This window comes from Gadus chalcogrammus, chromosome 20 (genome assembly GCF_026213295.1).
Source record: "Gadus chalcogrammus isolate NIFS_2021 chromosome 20, NIFS_Gcha_1.0, whole genome shotgun sequence".
Taxonomy (NCBI): domain Eukaryota; kingdom Metazoa; phylum Chordata; class Actinopteri; order Gadiformes; family Gadidae; genus Gadus; species Gadus chalcogrammus.
Genome location: NC_079431.1, coordinates 23,460,497 through 23,482,611, shown reverse-complemented (window position 1 = coordinate 23,482,611; position 22,115 = coordinate 23,460,497). Strand labels below are relative to the sequence as shown.

The 22,115-nt window shown below is 44.3% G+C and overlaps 2 protein-coding genes across 5 annotated transcripts in view; one reads left to right on the top strand and one right to left on the bottom strand.

Annotated features, from left to right (window-relative positions):
- itga4 (integrin alpha 4) overlaps nucleotides 1-14,459 on the top strand; it is a 119,618-nt gene extending 105,159 nt beyond the window's left edge. The window contains exons 2-6 of one of the 2 annotated variants that reach the window (XM_056580552.1): nucleotides 3,962-4,097; nucleotides 9,184-9,309; nucleotides 9,898-9,996; nucleotides 12,263-12,382; nucleotides 12,608-14,459. In XM_056580552.1, the coding sequence (XP_056436527.1) occupies nucleotides 4,095-4,097; nucleotides 9,184-9,309; nucleotides 9,898-9,996; nucleotides 12,263-12,382; nucleotides 12,608-12,694 (435 nt within the window). In that variant the 5' untranslated portion in view covers nucleotides 3,962-4,094 and the 3' untranslated portion in view covers nucleotides 12,695-14,459. Of the gene's footprint in view, nucleotides 1-3,961; nucleotides 4,098-6,539; nucleotides 9,310-9,897; nucleotides 9,997-12,262; nucleotides 12,383-12,607 lie in introns of those variants that run through there. The other variant, XR_008893556.1, reaches the window with a different exon arrangement.
- cerkl (ceramide kinase-like) overlaps nucleotides 14,356-22,115 on the bottom strand; it is a 36,771-nt gene continuing 29,011 nt past the window's right edge. The window contains exons 9-13 of one of the 3 annotated variants that reach the window (XM_056580554.1): nucleotides 17,358-17,386; nucleotides 17,099-17,201; nucleotides 16,597-16,693; nucleotides 15,323-15,504; nucleotides 14,356-14,773 (exon numbers count right to left, since the gene is read on the bottom strand). In XM_056580554.1, coding sequence (XP_056436529.1) covers nucleotides 14,692-14,773; nucleotides 15,323-15,504; nucleotides 16,597-16,693; nucleotides 17,099-17,201; nucleotides 17,358-17,386 — 493 coding nt within the window. In that variant the 3' untranslated portion in view covers nucleotides 14,356-14,691. The remainder of the gene's footprint in view (nucleotides 14,774-15,322; nucleotides 15,505-16,596; nucleotides 16,694-17,098; nucleotides 17,202-17,357; nucleotides 17,387-22,115) is intronic. The other 2 variants (XM_056580553.1, XM_056580555.1) reach the window with 2 other exon arrangements.

Genomic DNA, 22,115 nt, shown 5'->3' with positions numbered 1-22,115 from the left:
GCTATACCAAGGGAAAACGCGTTTGGGGCTATAACTCCCACACCGAACCTCCCACAGTCAAAAACTTGTACCCACATATCCACTGGAGTCTGCTGCATCTTTTGGCATAGGCCACGCCCATTTGCGTCTATAATTTTTTTTCGCAAAATCGCGAAAACCGTAAAACTGTTTTTTCGCTACTCCTCCCACATTTCTTGACCAATCAACACCAAACTTTGCACACGACATCTTCAGACAGACACGCAAAGAAATTTTTGAACACTTTTTTGATTTGCCCTTTGACGACGAAACGGTAGCGTTTTGAATATTTGTTTATTAGCTACGTTTTACGTCGAAACGCAAAAAAATTAAAGAATACCAAAATTAAACATCGGATCAAGTCCAAATTTTTGACACATGTCGATGCTACCCCTACTGGCGTTCAGTAAAATAATCGGAATATTTCGCCATAAGGGGGCGCAATAAACGAGGAAATTGTATATCTTCTAATTGGCCGAAGGAATGTTCTTCAAACTATAAGGGAACCATCAAGGGGCAAACCCGAGTCTATATAAAATATATGGCCAAGAATTATTAATGTGGGCGGGAGTTATTTGGCAAAGGAAAATTGTCTTTGGAAAATTTCGCCACAAGGGGGCGCAAATAAACGACGAAATAATACATCTCCTAACTGGCCAATGGAATGTTCTGAAAACGCGTTTTGGGCTATAACTCCCACACCGAAGCTCCCACAGTCAAAACCTTTATATCCACAGATTCACTGGAGTCAGCTGCATCTTTTGGCACACGCTGTTTCTCAATTTTTGAACACATGCTTCGCGTTGTGCCGGCGAAATGCACACTTCTTGGACCCCTGCATAATTATTATTATTCCCCCCTAGAAGTGGGTCCACAGCCCAAACCGTAAATGGTGCCGACACGCCAATTGCATGACTAGATCCAGGTCCCTGAGTTCTAGGCAGACGACCAAATCCAGACACGCCGGCCACTAGGTGGCGCTATACCAAGGAATACGCGTTTGGGGCTATAACTCCCACACCGAACGTCCCACAGTCAAAAACTTGTACCCACATATTCACTGGAGTCTGCTGCATCTTTTGGCCTAGGCCACGCCCATTTGCGTCCATAATGTTTTTTCGCAAAATCGCGAAAACCGCAAAAATGTTTTTTCGCTACTCCTCCCACATTTCTTGACCAATTGACACAAAACTTTGCACACGGCATCTTCAGACGCACACGCAAAGAAATCATCGACAGTTTTTTGATCCGACTTTCGACGACGAAACGGTAGCGTTTTGAATATTGATTTATTAGCTAAATTTTACGTGGAAAATCAAAAATCCAATAAAATCCGAAATCAGACATCGGATCGAGTCCAAATTGTACAGACATGTTGGTGCTAACCTTAATGTCGTTCGATAAAAATTCCGGAATTTTTCGCCATTAGGGGGCGCAATAAACGAGGAAATTGTATATCTTCTAATTGGCCCAAGGAATGTTCTTCAAACTATACGGAAACCATCAAGGGGCAAACCCGAGTCTATATAAAAAATATGGCCAAGAATTATTAATGTGGGCGGGAGTTATTTGGAAAAGGAAAATTGTCTTTGGAAAATTTCGCCAACAGGGCGGCGCCAAAAAACGACGACATTGTATATCTCCTATTTGGCCAATGGAATGTTCTGTAAACACGTTTTGGGCTATAACTTCCACACCGAAGCTCCCACAGTCAAAACCTTTATATCCACAGATTCACTGGAGTCAGCTGCATCTTTTGTCATACGCCGTTCCTCAACTTCGATAACATTTTCGGAATATTTCGCCATTAGGGGGCGCAATAAACGAGGAAATTGTATATCTTCTTATTGGCCAAAGGAATGTTCTTCAAACTCAAAGGAAACCATCAAGGGGCAAACCCGAGTCTATATAAAAAATATGGCCAAGAATTATTAATGTGGGCGGGAGTTATTTGGCAAAGGAAAATTGTCCTTGGAAAATTTCGCCACAAGGGGTCGCAAATAAACGACGAAATAATATATCTCCTAACTGGCCAATGGAATGTTCTGAAAACGCGTTTTGGGCTATAACTCCCACACCGAAGCTCCCACAGTCAAAACCTTTATATCCACATATTCACTGGAGTCAGCTGCATCTTTTGGCATACGCTGTTTCTCAATTTTTGAACACATGCTTCGCGTTGTGCCGGCGAAATGCACACTTCTTGGACCCCTGCATAACTGCTTGCAGTTCTAGTTAGGGGTCCAAGCCAACAGGTTGGATCCCTATTGTTTTTGTAGCGATTCTTCTTATTCTTCCCGCGGTGAAAGTGGAACTACAGCCCAAACCGTAAATGGTGCACACGCGCCAATTACATGACTAGATCCAGAATCGGCACCGCTACTCAGATAACCAAATCCAGACATGCCGGTCCCTAGGTGGCGCTATACCAAGGAGAAACACGTTTGGGGCTATAACTCCCACACCGAACCTCCCAGAGTCCAAAAACTTGTACACACAGATGCACTGGAGTCTGCTGCATCTTTTGGCCTAGGCCACGCCCATTTGCGTCTATGAATATTTTTCGCTAAATCGCGAAAACCGCAAAACTGTTTTTTCCCTACTCCTCCCACATTTCTTGACCAATCGACACCAAACTTTGCACACGACATCTTCAGACGCACACGCAAAGAAATCATCAACAGTTTTTTGATCCGACCTTCGACGACGAAACGGTAGCGTTTTGAATATTGGTTTATTAGCTAAATTAGACGTGGAATATCAAAAATCCAAAGAAATCCAAAATTAGACATCGGATCGAGTCCAAATTATACACACATGTTGGTGCTAACCTTACTGTCGTCCGATAAAAAATTCGGAAAATTTCGCCATTAGGGGGCGCAATAAACAGTTCAGGTTTGTCAGTGGCTCAATGTGATAATGCCTTGTACTGGTGATCCTTAGTTTGAGAGTTTGAATCCCGATTAGAGCATTATGAACAAGCTGAACATGACATTTGGCCATTGCTCTGCAGCCCACTCACCTGAAAGCCGAGACAAAGCATGGCATTAGGGGGAACATTCTCATCAACATCTTTCCTTCATAATTATCTGTCATATTTATATATCTTCCCTATATATCTTCAATTAGTGTGTTCTTGACTGTTCATTTTGCTCGGACACGGCTTGCGGTTACATTTCATATTGGGATTAATGTTATGTGTCTGTCTGTTTCTGTGTGTTGTTGTGTCTTTCTGTGTGTGTGTGTGTGCCTGTGTGTGTCTGTCTGTGTGTCTGAGTGTCTGTCTGTCCCTCTGTGTTTGTGTGTGTGTATGTCTCTCTGTGTGTGTGTGTCTGTCTGTCTCACTTTCTGTCTGTCTGTGTATGTGTGTGTGTGTGTGTGTGTCTGCAGACGCTTTTATCCAAAGCGAATTACATAAGTAAGTTTGTCAGAAGAAGAGGAACAATATATCGCAGTCGGTACATTAAGGATGTTTAAAGAACCAAGTGTCAAGCATTTACAATCGGTAGGTTAACCCATTTCCCTTATACAACAAAGGTGGATAGGATAAAATGCTATGCTAAGTACTATTTTTAGGTGCAAGGATGTAAAACAAATAATAAGTGTGTAGTATCCTGACAGGCTGGTCAGGGGTTCATGAGGATGTTGGGTTACCTCCCCTGCACATTTCCTGTTTCCTTGAAAGTCTCTTAAGGGGTTCTTCTGATCTCACACTAACATCTTAGTGTGAGGGCCACACCCCCACCCTTATTAACATCAGCTCACTGATACACGGCTGGCCGCTCAGACCTTTGAAGCTTCCTCTGACCATCAAGGCACCAAACATCAGAATTGTCTCAACAAGTCTCTGAACAGGTCCAGCTGGGAGGGGAACTGGTAGGGGAACTGGTGGGAGGTCGTATTAGATATTTCTGAAGTTCTGTAATCCTATATCCTGACTCAGGTGTCTCAGGGCTGGAGAGGGTCGTGGAGAGGAGGCATTAGGGGGGTCTTCAGCGCTGGAGGACTGTGATGTCCCTCAGCTCTCCTTCATCAGACACCTCTTCCTCTTCTTCTCATCCTTTTCCTCCCGGACAATGGTACACACACACACACACACGCACCCGCACGCACATACACACACACACTCACTCATGCACACACACACACACACACACACACACACACACACACACACACACACACACACACACACACACACACACACACACACACACACACACACACACACAGTCATATCATCCAGACACACAGTCACACAACACCCATACACACAGTCACACAACACCCAGACACACAGTCACACAACACCAAGACACAGTCACACAACACACACACACATACATTATGTTATAGGTTATAACTATGTTATAAGTGTTGTGATGTTATAACTGAAGTAATGTTATAATTGAGGTGGTGTTATAACTGAGGTGTGGTGATGTTATAAGTTAGAACATCACTTCAGTTATAACTTATAACTGAAGTGATGTTATAATAACCGGAGTGATGTTATAAATGAAGTGCTGTTATAACAAGAGTGTGGTGATTGGTTCTTCCGGTGGCGCGCAAAACTGCATGACAGCTTAGAAACAGAGCTCCGGTACCAGCCTTTAAATTCCCCCTAATTGAAGCGTTTTTGTTCATTCAAATTGATACACACTGAATAACAATGGATGGGGATAAAAGCAAAAAAGGCGGATATGGGTTTCGGTACAACGCCGATCGGCAAATCGACAAAAGAGATGCGGCTAGCGAAACTTTAGCAGGTCAAGATGGCGACCCCGGAGAAGGTGATACTTTGGACCTAATCCGTGTAGCCGTGAGCGAAGTTATGACCGCGGGGATGGCAGCGTTCCGAGCCGAATTGAAAAAAGACCTCTCCGACTTTCATGCCAGTTTTCGGGAGGACATTAAAAAACAAATGGAGGAATTTTCAACAGAAATGGACCGGAAAATGCAAGATACGGCGGGTCAGATTGAGGGCGTGGTGAAACGCATTGATGAGATGGAGGAAAGCATGGCCGATATGGAAAGATGGAACATTGGATTGAAGGACGCCCTCAACCAACTGCTTTGTGATCAACGAGCTCTGCGGGATAAAGTGTCTGATTTGGAGGGTCGCTCCAGGCGCAACAACGTTAGGATATATGGCGTCCCGGAGGACGCCGAGGGTACATCCGCTGTAACCTTCGTTGAAAACCTGATTAAGACTGAACTCGGAGACAGTCTGCCCTTGGATAGGGGCCGTGACCTGGGTGCCAGAGCGCGCTCATCGCGCTCTGGCACCAAAACCTCCTGCAAGTGCCCCTCCACGCTCGATAGTGGTTTGGTTCCTCCGGTTTTCAGTGAAGGAGAAGGTTCTCAATACAGCTTGGAAAAAGGAACTGCGTGTCCAAAACAAACAAGTGTTTTTTGACCATGATTATGCGACGGATGTGCAAAACAAGCGGAAGGAATATACACCCGTGAAGAAGGCGTTGAAGGAGCGGGGAATACGCTTTCAGACACCATTAACCAGGATGCGCGTCTCCCTTGCAACGGGCACCGTCATGTACAACACTGCGACTCATGCTGCGGAGGATCTGCGCAAGCGGGGATTTACCGTGGGTGAAGTTACTCGCGGGACCAAGGGTGCAGGTATTACGGAGGAAACACTGGCCCAGCTCCTCCCGTGGGAAACAACAGAGACCCGCTGCGGCAGAGACAAGGACCGATACCAGAGGCAGATCCGGGAAAAACTAAGGGAGTACCGCAGGACGGAATCGGGACCAGCAGAGGAGGACGGGTGAATGGTTAAAATCCCAATTTTTTTTTCATTATCAGATCGGACGGTGAGACAAGTCACTCTCTCTCATATTTTTTATTTGCATAGTCCTGCTCCCTTTTTTTTTGTTTTTATTAAATAAATAAATACTCTGGACCCGAGGATGAAGGCTACCCTCTATAAGGATTAATAACGTTAAAACCCCTGTCCGATACTTTCTTTTGACTTAACAAATACACTGTACTATAAGGCTGATACCTACGGTGCGCACAGACAGCCACGAGACTTTCTTCCTTCTTTTTTTTCTTTGCTACAGAGGGGCCCCACTTTGTGGCCTGCTCCCCTCACTGTCGAGGCGACATGTCACCTTGCTTGTTGGAAGCTCAGTTTGATGTTCTGTTTTATAGTTCTAGTTCTCTTGTTCCACTTTATTTTATAGTTCTAGTTCTCTTGTTCTGTGTTTTGAGGTCTGGGATATTTCAAGTACAATTGCTCATGAATATACATAATGCAGTACCAACTAGGGTTGCCGCGGTGTGGACATTTTCACACCGAGTAATACGCTCGTGTCAACACCGGTATTACCGGTATAAACGGTATTGACTTTGAAACTATAGGTCAACCGCCATCTTCTCCGTCAACTCTCCTCTCACACTCGGTGACAGCGGCTGGCAGCGCACCAATTCTCGGCGTCTTATAACGTTCTATATATAATAGTATATATATAGTATAATATAATTGTATATATCAGGGGTTTTCAAAGTGTGAGAGAGTGAGCCCCCCCTCAGAGAAAAAAATTCAGCTTTTTTTTCTAAATACCTGCGTTTTGAAAGCTATTTTAATTATTTTACACATTTCAAACATCTCCGATCATAATTTTAAAACATTTGGATCATATTTTTGAAACATTTGAAACACATTTTTTAACATATTTTATGGGACATTCAGCAGGTTAGGCAGGAAAATATTAGCTCTATGGTCCTCAGTTTGGATGCTGAAAAAGCTTTCGATTCGGTTGGGAGGGAATTCCTCTATGTAGTGATGTACAGATTTGGCTTTAGCAAAGATTTCATACGCTGTATTCAAGCTCTTTATTCCTCTCCTACCGCAAGAGTAAAAGTCAACGGGAGTCTTTCCAACTCTATCATTTTGCAACGTGGCTGCAGGCAAGGCTGCCCAGCCAGCCCTAGTCTATTTAAATTGTTTATTGAACCTCTAGCTCAAGCAATTCGGCAGGAGGTCGGACTTAAAGGCATATCTGTGGGAAGTGAGGCGTACAAAATAGGACTTTACGCAGACGACGTATTGGTCACGATCCTGGACCCGGGCTCTGGCTTACCTATACTAATGAGAATGTTAGAAACATATGGGACACATTCAGGTTATGTTCTTAATGTACACAAAACCCAGGTCTTGAGATTTAATTATAGTCCTACGCAAGACTTTATCACAAGGTATAATTTTAATTGGAATTCAACTCACATAAATTACCTTGGAGTACGTCTACCTAAGGATCTCTCACAGCTATTTGTTATTAATTATAATTCAGTTAATCATAATATAGATGATGACCTCACTAGATGGGCCCTCCTTCCTCTCGACTTTGGCAGTAGAATTAGATCCGTTAAAATTAATATTCTTCCCAGATTATTATATCTTTTTTTATCACTTCCAGTAGAAATCCCCCAGAACCAATTTAGAGAATGGGATAAGCATATTTCTCGATTTATTTGGAATAAAAAGAAACCAAGGGTAAAATTCTCTACCCTCCAGCTGCCGGAGGAAAGGGGGGGCATGGCCCTCCCTTCCTTAAGAAAATATTATTTGTCGGCTCATTTGAGGCCTTTGGTGTATTGGTGTAACCCATCCTACGTTGCCAAATGGAAAACCATGGAGTTATCTATATCAGATTCACCAATACAATCACTGCTTGGCTTTGTTGACAAGGAGAACGAAATTATACAAGTAGTGGATCAGTGGGTTAATCTATCACTAAAGATATGGACGGAAGTCGTAAAATGTTTTCAACTCCAAAGAGACATTAAACTGCTAAGATGGCCAGCCTACGACCCTGACTTCATACCAGCACTGCAGGATCATAGGTATAGACAGTGGGTTTATTATGGTATTACTGCTATTTGTAAGACCGCTGAAACGGGCGAGTTTAAAAGCTTTAACAACCTATGTCAAACATACGGGCTGGGCAGACAAGACTTTTACAGATACTTGCAGCTTCGTGACTATTTTTGTAAAAAGATAAGAGGTGCTAATTTAAGAGAAATACAAACTATTGTTCAAATATTTATTGATGCATATAATTCTGGAAACATCATTGGTCTGATAAGCAAGTTGTATTGCGGAATCATATCTCTGAACAAGGACTCAACAGACTATGTGAAGGAACGATGGGAAAAAGAACTGAACATTGTAATAACTGAAGACATATGGCTGAATGCCTGGACAACACAGTTTTCCTCCACCAACTCCCGGACCTGGAGGGACTTCTGTTGGAAAAACTTGATTCGTTTTTTTACCACCCCAAAACAGAAGATCTTGGTTATTTTCCTGATAAGCTAAGTAAAGATGATGCATACCTCTTAAAGATTTTGCTGGCAGCAAGTAAAAAGGCGTCACAAAATTCTGGCTTCAGAAAAATGCTCCTACTGTTGGTCTCTTTGTTAGCATTGTTAGTAGTTGCATCTTTTGGAAAGAATGACTTACTCCATACGACTTCAAAAGGAGTTGGGTGAAAAGCGATGGGGAAAATGGTCGGTTTATTTAGCTAGTCAGACAGATTTGGCATAGACACTGCGCTGTGAGCGGGTTCTTTTTCTAAGCCTTGGAGATAGGCAAGATTGCCATGATTAAGTGATTGTCCCATGACCTCTTGTTTTGTTTTCTGTATGTGTTTGCTTTCTGTATGTGTTTGCTGTTTGTGGATAATGGGAAAAATACTCATGAATAAAAAGTAAAAAAAAAAGTGTGGTGATTTTATAACTTAAGTTTGGTGATGTTATAACTGAAGTTATGTTATAACTGATGTGTGGTGATGTTATAACTGGAGTGTGGTGATGCAATAGCTTAAGTGTGACGATGTTATAATCACCAACTGGACACCAGAGCTTTTGTCGCGGTAATCTTCAGTTCTTTAGTTTGTAGCCACTTTCGTGCTAACTTCATGTTAGTACTGTTTAATATCAGAAAGGTATATGGCTAGTACAGGCTGCTGTAGCAGTGTATGGTAGTAGTATTATTGTATACTGTCAAGTTACCAGCTCAGGTCAGTACCCTGAAGGCCGTAGTACATAGTGGGTATACATAGTGATATTCAATGTATTGAGTAGGTTACAAAGTACTTTGGTTGTATAGTAATGTGTGTGTGCATGTATGTTTTTGTGTAGTTCTGTAGCCATGGTGACCTGCTGTGTGAGCGCTTAGTGTGTAACCTAGGTTACCTGGAGCCGGGCAGCGAGGCCACCATCGCCCTGGAGATAGGACTGAATCCTGCAGTCCTGCATCACAGTCCGGTATGTTGACGCTACATTAAAGGACAATTCCGGTATTTTGAACATTGAGCCCCCTTTCTGGTTTGTCTAGGATGAAATAGAGTGGCTAACACCGAAATTTTGAATATTGGTCCTGTCTCTCTCGCCTGCTTCACAATGGCTGGCTATTTGCATTTAAAAACACCCCTAAACGTTCGTTCTTTCAGAAATGTGAAACTCATCGAGTGGTTAGTGGTGTTAGTTGATGTTCCTAATCGAGTATCATAACGAAATACAGTTTCTTTCGTGTTTTATTTGGCATTTTGTAAATCAGCATTTTGTAAATGGAACAGAAACAGTTCCATTATGTTGAATTATCCCTTATTATGTTGAATTATACAGACTGTATATTTCAACAGACAATGTTACAACAGTAGGCTACTGTAAACCACAGACTGTATGATTCAACATACAGATCCAAACCATACTGATTGAAACATGTCTCTGTAGTGGGTGAGAAGTTGAGATTATTGTATTTTCTTGAATCCCGAGCAGGATTGAACCTGGGACTGTTTTTACGCGGAGGAACCCCCATCGTCAATGTTTCTGTACATCTATTTATATGTGCAGGGTCGTCATAGTTTGATGCTGCTGGAAAGTTCGGCCATCTTGACGTCTCCTAGCAACGGAGATCAAAGCATCTTGCTGCAGCCTCGAGCCCTGGCACGGGTAACCATGGCAACCATACCTTCTACACACTACATTATTAATATACACTAGACCAGGGGTTCTCAAACTATATGGGGCCGGGGACCCCCCCATAGGGCAGAAATTATTTCAAGGACCCCCTCATAACCGCAACACAAATGTAATCATATAGGCTCATGTCTATTTTTTCTGTTGGATGCTTTTGAACTCTTTTATGCTTCAATCATTCAGTGCTAATACCACAATAGTGTTAAATAAGCATTTTATGGTATTTTGGCATAACTTTACAATATGTAAATAGATTTTACTTTTTTATAAATGTGTGTATAAAAATTTCACACACACACACACACACACACACACACACACACACACACACACACACACACACACACACACACACACACACACACACACACACACACACACACACACACACACACACACACACACACCCCAAACAAAACCAGCAAAAACATGACACGGCAACATTGCCCAATGTTGTCACAATGGACATGGGACAACGGCAGAGGACATGTTTATTTCCAAATGTCTGCAAGGATTGGTTTACAAGAGAGATAGTAAAGTGGTGCAAAACAGTTAAATTATTCACCCACGTAAACACGTTACCTACTGTTACCAATGGTCCATCGTAACAAATCGCCTGCTCGGCATGCCATGCATATATGGATGAAGCTTTGAAGGGGACGCAAAACACAGCTTTGGCAACGCTGTTGAACGCTGATTGGCTGTCATCACGCGTTTGCTGCCGAAAATTTGAAATATTTCAACTCGAGCAGCATTTGACGCGCCGCAAAATACGTGAACGCGCCTGCAGCGTGGGTACGGGCGTGCTGCGCTGCAAATCAAATCTTCCCGCGCCGCAAATCAAATTTTGCTGCCGGTTTTCTCGGCAGCAAGTGGTCCGGCAGCAAACCCGCAACGCGTCTCTACATTCACTTTGAATGGGATCGTGCTGCGCGGCATCTTTTTGCATCTTTTGGTGTGAACGCAGGGCAGACTCGAGGATGCGTTGACAGGTTGACGCAATGTTAACAGAGTTACTATTGGCCGAAAATTAAAGCAGGGGGAGGGCTGAACACAATGCGCCTGTTTAATTGGCTTTTATTTAGTTATTTAGGTGCGAGATGTGAAGGTAAAGCCTGAGGGAGTTTGACGTAATGTAAAAGCCGAGTGTTCATTGGTTTAACGTTACGTCGACGGGAGTAATGACGACCAGCCCAACATTTTTCCCATAAATACCGGTATGTTTATGTTGTAACAACAAGCTCTTCACGGACCCCCTGGCAACGCGCCGCGGACCCCCGGGGGTCCGGGGACCCCACTTTGAGAACCGAGGCACTAGACACTAGACTAGCACTATACACTGAATATAATAGATCGTTTTATTACAGTAGTACTGTTAGTTTTACTGCAGTACAGACTGTTTTACTGCAGTACTGAGAGTTTTGATGTGTAGTGGTTGAAGTACGGAGAGCTTCAATGCATACTTTTGGTTGCAGTACAGAGGATTTATATGTGGCAGTACAGAGGATTTAGATGTGTCGTTTTGGTTGCAGTGCAGAGGTTTTATATGTGTAGTTTTTGTTGCAGAACAGACGGTTTATGTGTGTACTTTTGGTTGCAATACAGAGGGTTTGTATGTGTAGTTTTGGTTGCAGTACAGAGGATTTAAAAGTGTAGTTTTTGTTGCAGTACAGAGGGTTTATATGTGTCGTTCTTGATGCAGTATAGAGGGTTTATATGTTTACTTTTGGTTGCAGTAGGTTTTTGCTTAATTTCCGATGGGTTCTAACTAGAGCTGTCAGTTAAACGCGTTATTAACGGCGTTAACGCAAACCAATCGCGCGATTAACGCAATTGTTTTATTTAAAAAAAATAAAAAAAAGATTTTTTATTTTTTTTTTGGCTCAAAACATAGAAGCAGTAGCCTGACTGCTATGTTCAAATGACATTTGTTCAAATCAGTCGTTTAATTGCACTATAGGCTCTTTTTTTGTATCGTCCTGTTTTGATCAGTATATGCCAATGTTGTTATCAATAAAAAATCATTTGCACAAGGCAAGCCGATGCACTTCACCATGTTGATAAGATAATTAAAATGAGAAGAATTATGGGACAAAAAAATCAAGGGATATTTAGCATAGAAAAATAATTTGCGATTAAACGCGAGTTAACTATGACATTAATGCGATTAATCACGATTAAATATTTTAATCGCTTGACAGCTCTAGTTCTAACATATAGTTCTGTGTGCGCCCTGCAGGTGGTGCTAGAGGCTCATTCCTCCCAGAAGCCATCAGGCAGGGTTAAACTCTTCATCATCATCATCAGTCTGGTTCTGGGCCTACTGATACTGGCTCTGCTCATCTACTGCCTGTGGAAGGTAACCATTCATAATTCTCTTTCCATAATGATATGAATACACAACAAATGATTATTCAAGTGATTCAGTCCCTCCTGTTACTGTACTGCCTGGTGAAGGTTTTATAGTATATAACCTGCTACATTATGCCCATATATATTAAAGGGGACATAACATACCACCAGGAGTGGTATATTTTATTTAGGGATGAGCAGGATGAGATTAAACTCTGATCTTGTGTTCCAGGCAGAGTTCTTTAAGCGAGAGTTCCAGAAGGACGAGGCCAAGAGAGACAGCTGGGACTATGTCTCCAAGAGCACCTCCTCCTCCTGACCTCCTCCTCCTGACCCCCTTCTGACCTCATCCCCCTCCTCCTGACCTCTACCTCCTCCTCCTGACCTCGTCCTCCTGACCTCATCCTCCTGACCTCCTCTTCCTCCTCCTGACCTCCACCTCCTTCTCCTGACCTCCACCTCCTCCTGACCTCCTCCTGACCTCTACCTCCTCCTCCTGACCTCTACCTCCTCCTCCTGACCTCCACCTCCTCCTCCTGACCTCCACCTCCTCCTCCTGACCTCCACCTCCTGACCTCCACCTCCTCTTCCTGACCTCTACCTCCTGACCTCTACCTCCTCCTCCTGACCTCCACCTCCTCCTCCTGACCTCTACCTCCTCCTCCTGACCTCCACCTCCTCCTCCTGACCTCAATCTCCTCCTCCTGACCTCCACCTCCTCCACCTATTACTCATCTCCTCCACCACCACATCCTCACCACCTCAAGACTAGTCAACAGCGATGCAGAACAGCCTGTTTTCTGACTGAAATCCTTGATGCCATGTGAGATGTGTGCCTTGCTGACTGCCTGCTGTGGGTGTGATTCTCAGATTAGTCATCTTTCATTATTATTTTATTCTGTGTTATTCTCAGATCTGTCTTTTATATTATTAGTAAATCATGTGCTTAAGGTTTTTTTTTACACCAGGGCTGTTTTAATTGTGCCATAGCTTTTTGTACCAGTTATGGCCGCTGTGGTGAGTTGAGGTTTATGGCATCTAGTGGAAAATGTGATATAATATTCATAAGTAGCTTTTGGTTAGTGTACAATCCCATGAAAATAAGACCATAGAATTTTTCAATGTTAATCAAAATCACCATCTCACTTGTAAGATATTACCTGTATTTTTACAGACAAAATAACTAAATACAATTTATAATCTTTAAGGGAGTCTTGTTGATGTAGGTGATGACAGGCCACTACCGGCCCATGGCTGCTCACGGCTGATAGGGGACAGGTGGGGGGGGGGGGGCTGGTTGCTAGGCGCCACATCCCCCTCCACTGCACTTTGGAATCATTTAAAAACATTGAACCATTTAAATTGCATTTAGCAAGAAAGCATTTCTTTGTTTGTATGCATCAAGGTACATTTCCTTCCGCATATTAAATTAGAACAACCAATCAAATTGAGCCGGTCTGAACGCCCTCCTCCGGTCTGAAAGGAGACAGGGTTTCAAAATAAGGGCGTCCCCGGTAAACGTAATGTTGGGACATAAACACTTTAAATTAACCGTCCCCATCTACAAGTGCTGAAGAGTTTAGATATATGTATATTTTTGGTTAACCAGAGAGACTTCGTCATGTTTGTATTTGTTAAAATAAATGATTAAACATGTCAGCTAACAAAAGTCTGTATGTACCAACACCAGAAGGGACTTTGAGGGAGAGCCAGTACAAGGGGTCTCAGGGCCAGTGTGTTTCAGAGGCTAAAGAATGTAACGCGGCCAATGCTTATTAATTATGTTGTGGTTGAGTCTGTATGGGGGGGATAAAACGTCCCAGAGGAGCGAGGACACCAGTCTCCTGAACCTCCGTGGTGTTCTCCTGACTCCCCTCAAGTAGAGGGGGTTCACTGGTCTGGTGTTTGTTTCACCTTCTCTGGCTGTGGCTGTCCTGTGGCTGTGGTCCAGCAGCAGAGCCTCATCTCTACCGCCTGAATGTCCTTAAGTTTCATCTCACTTCTATTGTTAGAAAAAAAAGAACGTTTTTGATGTTGAAATACCTTTATTGTCACATTTGTCACCTATAAATTGTAAGAAATATATCTACAATTTGATATTCCTTTAAACATTTTATTCCTTTAACTCTACCCTTGTGTGTGTGTGTGTGTGTGTGTGTGTGTGTGTGTGTGTGTGTGTGTGTGTGTGTGTGTGTGTGTGTGTGTGTGTGTGTGTGTGTGTGTGTGTGTGTGTGTGTGTGTGTGTGTGTGTGTGTGTGTGCTAGCTAGTGTTTGCCCTAAGATTGCTGGCAGCTAGCGGACCGTGCTGTTGGTAGATCAAATGCAGCTGCAGGACATCACAGGAGAGTCGACCTTCTCCACATCCTCTCCATACAGAGAGATGAGTCTGGAATGAACCCTGAACACCGAGAACCTAGAGTCAGACACAGATGGACTACTGAGGCTCCACCCCACCAAGGAGGCGGACCAGGGAGGACAGACCCAGCTGGAGACCGTCCCAGCTGAAGGGGGGGATAGGGTTAGGTGGGGGTGGGGATAGCTGGAGGTAGGGTTCGGTGGGGGATGGGGTTAGGTGGAGGTAGGGTTAGGTGGGGGTTGGGGTTAGATGGAGGTAGGGTTAGATGGGTTAGGGTTAGGTGGGGATAGCTGGAGGTAGGGTTAGGTGGGGTTATGTGGGTTAGGGTTAGGTGGAGGTAGGGTTAGGTGGAGGTAGGGTTAGGTGGAGGTAGGGTTAGGTTAGGTGAGTCTATGTTTAGGTGGAGGTAGGGTTAGGTGGGTTAGGGGTTAGGTGGAGGTAGGGTAAGGTGGAGATAGGGTTAGGTGGGGTTCGGTGGAGGTAAGGTAAGGTGGGGTTAGGGTGGGGTGGGGTTCGGTGGGTTAGGGTTAGGGTTAGGTGGAGGTGGGGTAAGGTGGGGGTAGGGTAAGGTGGGGTTAATGGAACACCTACCTGACCACTACTTCATGGGCCATCTCCACAAGCTCTCCGTCTATATTCCAGGGGAATGAGCCTTCTGAATCGTCCCCTGATGTTGCCTCCTCCTTCTCCCCTTTTCCAGGACAGCCGACCAATCCATAGGGGCGGAGCTTCACAGCTGTGACTGAACGTGTCTCAACGAAAGACAGAGAGCTCTGTAAACAAAGGCCAAAAGGACTCAGTTTAACATTTGAAGGAAACTGATGCCAAAGTCTAAAACAGATTGTTGCTTGTTATTGAATAGAACATTTCCCATGATGTAGTTAAACAAAGTTGTTAAAACAAAGAAGCTTCAATCTAATTCTGTCCATACCGCTCTCTCTCCCTCCTACCTCTCTCTGTCCTACCTCTCTCTCTACCTCTCTCCCTCCTACCTCTCTCTCGCTCTCTCTCTCTCTCTTCAACCTCTCTCTCTCCTAGCTCTCTCTACCTCTCTCCCTCCTTCCTACCTCTCTCTCTCTCTCTCCCCCCCTCCTACCTCTCTCTCTCTCTCCCTCCTTCCCCTCTCTCTCCCTCCTTCCCCTCTCTCTCCCTCTCTCTCTCTCTCTCTCTCTCTCTCTCTCTCTCTCTCTCTCTCTCTCTCTCTCTCTCTCTCTCTCTCTCTCTCTATATCTCTCTCTCTCTCTCTCTCTCTCTCTCTCTCTCTCTCTCTCTCTCTCTCTCTCTCTCTCTCACTCTCTCTCTCTCTCTCTCCTTCCCCTCTCTCTCTCTCTAATAGCTCTCTCTCTCAATCTCTCTCCCCCCTACCTCTCTCTCTCCTGGCTCTATCTCTCTCTTCCCCCCTCCTACCTCTCTCCCTCTCTCTCTCTAATAGCTCTCTCTCTCAATCTCTCTCCCCCCTACCTCTCTCTCTCCTAGCTCTCTCTCTCTCTCTCTCTCAATCTTACCTCTCTCCTAGCTCTCTCTCTACCTCTCTCCCTCCTACCTCTCTTTTCTCTCTTTCCTGGCTCTCTCAACCTCTCTCCCCCCTCCTACCTCTCTCTCTCCCTCCTACCTCTTTCCCTCTCCCTCCTAGCATTTCTCTCATAACTTTTTGTCATTATTAAAGAGGCCTGATTATCAGATATGCTCTCTCTCTCTCTCTCTCTCTCTCTCTCTCTCTCTCTCTCTCTCTCTCTCTCTCTCTCTCTCTCTCTCTCTCTCTCTCTCTCTCTCTCTCTCTCTCTCTCTCTCTCTCTCTCTCTCTCTCTCTCTCTCTCTCCCTCCTACCTCTCTTGGCCTCTCTCAACAGAAAGACAGACAGGTACCTGTTCATCTGGGCAGCTGTATCTCTTCAGATGTCTGATGAACTCTGACCTCGAAGCATTTCCCACTGTGATGAGCTCAGCGCTGCCATTGGTCAATCTGACTCAAACAAAATAAATAGTCAAAAGAGCTTAGTCACACACACACACACACACACACACACACACACACACACACACACACACACACACACACACACACGCGTAGGCAAGCATTCACACACAGACACCAGCAACTACCTCTGGGGGGTACCTGGTGTTAGGGGCCCTCTGGGGGTTATCTGGTGTTAGGGGCCCTCTGGGGGGTACCTGGTGTTAGGGGCCCTCTGGGGGTTACCTGGTGTTAGGGGCCCTCTGGGGGGAACCTGGTGTTAGGGGCCCTCTGGGGGTTACCTGGTGTTAGGGGCCCGCTGGGGGGAACCTGGTGTTAGGGGCCATCTGGGGGTTATCTGGTGTTGGGGGCCCTCTGGGGGTTACCTGGTGTTAGGGGTACTCAGAGTGTTACCTGGTGTTTGGGGCCAGCCCTCGAGGGGCGTGGGGACTCAGACTGGGGATGGACATGATGCTGATGCTCAGGTAGACTCCTGGCTTCGTCTCCCAGGACAATCCTAGCAACCAGCATCACACAGAACAGGTATCACACAAGACGGGTTAGAGTGTGTGTGTGTGTGTGTTTGTGTGATTGTGTGTGTATGTGTGTGCATATGTGTGTGTGTTTGTGAGTGAATGTGTGTGTGTGTTGGGGGGGGGGGGGGGGGGCTCACCTGTCGCTGCGTCTTGCTCCTTGCTCCTCCTCTCAACACAATATACATGTATATTAATCAAACCGTAATCATTGTAATATTATAGAATGGCATTTCTGTGTGTGTGTGTGTGTGTGTGTGTGTGTGTGTGTGTGTGTGTGTGTGTGTGTGTGTGTGTGTGTGTGTGTGTGCGTGCGTGCGTGTGTGTGTGTGTGTGTGTGAGTGTGTGTGTGTGTGTGTGTGTGCGTGCAAGTGTGCGTGCATGCATGCATGTGTGTGTAACAGGCTCAGATCAATGTGTTTCTGAGGAAGCTCAGACCGGTCATGGCCTGGTCTGAGCTCACAGGGGACCATTCCCTTCCTTCCCTTTACTCACCAATCCATAACACCCCAGATGGAGAGATGGTTGAAGAGGAGCTCACAAAGGTCTCCGTCTGAGAGCTAGGCTGTTCCTTTGATTTTAGCGCAGAAGTACTTAATGGGCCATACATACACACGCACCCAGCGCAATTGACTTTCTACACCAACGCATGTATCGTTACTAGTTTGCAACCGGCGCAAAGCTGACTTTCCCTCGCAGCAAACTCAAGCCACTAAACTTGCGCCCTGAGAGGCGTGTCGTTGAAAAATTATACATGGTGCTATCCTACAGATCTATAAAGCAGTTGCGCAACTGACCGAAAAAAATACCTGGTCTAAGTGCACTAGCAGATAGTGCAGTTGGTTTCGCCTAATTGAAATATTATGATGATAATGTGGATTGTGGAAACATTTTTTTTCCATAGGGGCTGCATGAATGAACACAGTAGTAGGCTAAACCATGCGTTAAAATAATAATAATAACTAGAACTGCAAGCAGTTATCCAGGGGTCCAAGAAATGTGAATTTCGCCAGCACAACGCGAAGCATGTGTTCAAAACCCTACCGTGAACCTGTGGATATAAAGGTTTTGACTGAGGGAGGTTCGGTGTGGGAGATATATCCCTAAACGCGTTTTCAGAACATTCCTTTGGCCAATTGGGAGATATACAATGTCGTCGATTTTGGCGCCGCCTTGTGGCGTGATTTTCCGAAGAGAATTTTCCTTGCGGCGAAATAATCCGAATTTTTTATCGAACGCCATTAAGGGTAGCACCAACATGTGTGTAAAATTTGAACTCGATCCGATGTCTAATTTTGGATTTTTGTGGATTTTTTATTTTCCACGTGTAACTTAGCCAATAAACCAATATTCAAAACGCTACAGTTTCGGCGTCGACGGTCGGATCCTAAAAGTTTCTTTTTTAGTGTGCGTCCGAAGATGTCGTGTGCAAGGTTTGGTCTTGATTGGTCAATAAATGTGGGAGGAGTAGCGAAAATGCAGTTTAGCGGTTTTCGCGATTTTGCGCAGCAGCAGACTCCAGTGAATATGTGTGTATAACGTTTTGGACTGTGGGAGGTTCGTGTGGGAGTTATAGCCCCAAACGCGTTTTCCTTTGTATAGCGCCACCTAGTGACCGGCAGGTCTGGATTTTGTCGTCTGCGTAGTCCTCACGGAACTGGATCTAGTCATGCAATTGGCGTGTCTGCACCATTTATGGTTTGGGCTGTTGACCCACTTTCTTGGTAGGAAGTATAATAACTAGAACTTCAAGCAGTTATGCAGGGGTCCAAGAAACACAATGTTGTCAGTTATTGCGGCCCCTTATGGCGAAATTTTCCGATTTTTTTATCGAACGCTATTAAGGGTAGCGCCGACATGTGTGTAAAATTTGGACTCGATCCGATGTCTAATTTTGTATTTTTTTGGATTTGTTTTTCCACGTTTTTCCACGATTTATTTTCGTGTGTGTCTGAAGATGTCGTGTGCAAAGTTTGGTGTCGATTGGACAATAAATGTGGGAGGAGTAGGGAAAAGACGGTTTTCGCGATTTTGCGGAAAATTTATATAGACGCAAATGGGCGGGGCCTATGCCAAAAGATGCAGCAGACTCCAGTGAATCTGTGTGTATAAGGTTTTGAATGTGGGAGGTTTGGTGTGGGAGTTATAGCCCCAAACGCGTCTTTCTTTGGTATAGCGCCACCTAGTGACCGGCGTGTCTGGATTTGGTTATCTGAGTAGCGGTGCCGTACCTGGATCTAGTCATGCAATTGGCGTGTCTGCACCATTTACGGTTTGGGATGTGGACGCACTTCTAGGGGGAGGTAGTATAATAAAAAGAAAAATCGCTACAAAAACAATAGGGATCCAACCTGTTGGCTTGGACCCCTAACTAGAACTGCAAGCAGTTATGCAGGGGTCCAAGAAATGTGCATTTCGCCGGCACAACGCGAAGCATGTGTCCAAAACGCTACCGTGAACCTGTGGATATAAAGTTTTTGACTGTGAGAGGTTCGGTGTGGAGTTATATCCCCAAACGCGTTTTCAAAACATTCCTTTGGCCAGTTAGGAGATGAACAATTCCCTCGTTTATGGCGGCCCCTAATGGCGAAATTTTGTAGAAGATATACAATTTCCTCGGTTATTGCGCCCCGTAATGGCGAAATGTTCAGATTTTTTTATCGAACGACATTAAGATTAGCACCAACATGTGTGTGAAATTTGGACTCGATCCTATGTCTAATTTTGGATATTTTTGGATTTGTGATTTTCCACGTCTAATTTAGCTAATAAACCAATATTCAAAACGCTACCGTTTCGTCATCGAAGGTCGGATCAAAAATGTCGATAATTTATTTTTGTGTGCGTCTGAAGATGTCGTGTGCAAAGTTTGGTGTCGATTGGACAAGAAATGAGGACGGAGTAGGGAAGAGGCAGTTCAGCGGTTTTCGCGATTTTGCGAAAAAATATTACGGACGCAAATGGGCGTGGCCTATGCCAAAAGATGCAACAGACTCCAGTGAATCTGTACGTATAACGTTTTTGACTGTGGGAGGTTGGGTGTAGGAGTTATATCCCCAAACCAGTTTTTCTTGTTATAGCGCCACCTAGTGACAGGCATGTCTGGATTTTGTCGTCTGCGTAGTCCTCAGGTACCTGGATCTAGTCATGCAATTGGCGTGTGTGCACCATTTACGGTTTGGGCTGTGGTACCACTTTCTTGGTAGGAAGTATAATAAGAAGAATCGCTACAAAAACAATAGGGATCCAACCTGTTGGCTTGGACCCCAAATAATAATCCTTACAAAAACAATAGGGATCCAACCTGTTGGCTTGGACCCCTAATAAAAACAATAGGGATCCAACCTGTTGGCTTGGACCCCTAAAAAAAACACTACAAAAACAATAGGGATCCAACCTGTTGGCTTGGACCCCTAAAAATCGCTACAAAAACAATAGGGATCCAACCTGTTGGCTTGGAGCCCTAACAATCCTTACAAAAACAATAGGGATCCAACCTGTTGACTTGGACCCCTAATAATCGCTACAAAAACAATAGGGATCCAACTTGTTGGCTTGGACCCCTAATAAAAAAAAAATCGCTACAAAAGCAATAGGGATCCAACCTGTTGGCTTGGACCCCTAATAATTAAATTAAAGCGTGTAACGAGGAAATGAGACGATCTAGTTGTGGGCCAGCAGAGGCTGAATTTTAACCGAATTTGGCCCATAACCTTATTTTTTACATCATTTTTATATTATGAATATTTTAACATTGTCTGGAATACCTGAACCACACTTACACATTGGTGAAACTGGATTTTCAACGGTCATTTAGGCGAGTTATAACGATAATTTAATAAATCGACATGGTCTAAATATTATAGGCTAACTAAATAATTGTATATTTATCTATATTTTCGGAAATGTAGGGGGATATATAAGTGGCCCCACGTCGAATGGCATGACCCAAGATACGTCAGACAGAGAAAGCGCGCAAATTCGACGGGACCACCTTGTCATTTGTTTACCCAGGTGCCATGGCAACACCATTGCTACCTCTCATTGGCAGAATCTTTGGGAACGTTGTAGACTCAATCAATATAAGGTCACGGGGAGACGAAGCTCTGTTCGTTTGTATATTTTATTTACGTGACCATATTTTTGTTTTATGTTAAAAAAAAAGAATCAAATAACCAGTTCTCTTGTTTTGGAGAACCAGTTCTTGTCGTTCACCTTCGGGATTCGTTCGTTGTGAACGAATCAGTCGTGACCGACTCATCTCTAGTGTGTAGACACAGCTGGCATGTGGCCAAGTTTTTGAAGGGGTCAAAAGGTCAAAATGTTAATGTGCATTTCTCTCATAACTTTTTGTCATTATTAAAGAGGCCTGATTATCAGATATGCTCTCTCTCTCTCTCTCTCTCTCTCTCTCTCTCTCTCTCTCTCTCTCTCTCTCTCTCTCTCTCTCTCTCTCCCTGTTTCTTTTTGTGGAGCACTTTAATTGTCTGAGAAATGTGCGTTCTGTGGAGCACGTTCGTTTCAGTTTTTGAGGAGGTCTGCTTAAAATATCGGAAATATTGATACATATATAACTAGAGGGTGCACTGTACTATCTGCGCACGCCACACACCCCTTCTGAAGCTTCTCTCTCTCTCTCTCTCTCTCCCTCTCTCTCTCGTTTCGTTTTGTGGAGCAAATTAATTGTCTGAGAAACGTGCGTTCTGTGGAGCACGTTCGTTTCAGTTTTTGAGGAGGTCTGCTTAAAAAATAGGAAATATTGACGTATATATAACTAGAGGGTGCACTCTACTATTTGCGCACACCCCTTCTGAAGTCTCTCTATCTCTCCCTCCCTCTCTCTTTCTCTCTCTCTCTCGTTTCGTTCTGTGGAGCACGATAATTGTCTGAGAAACGTG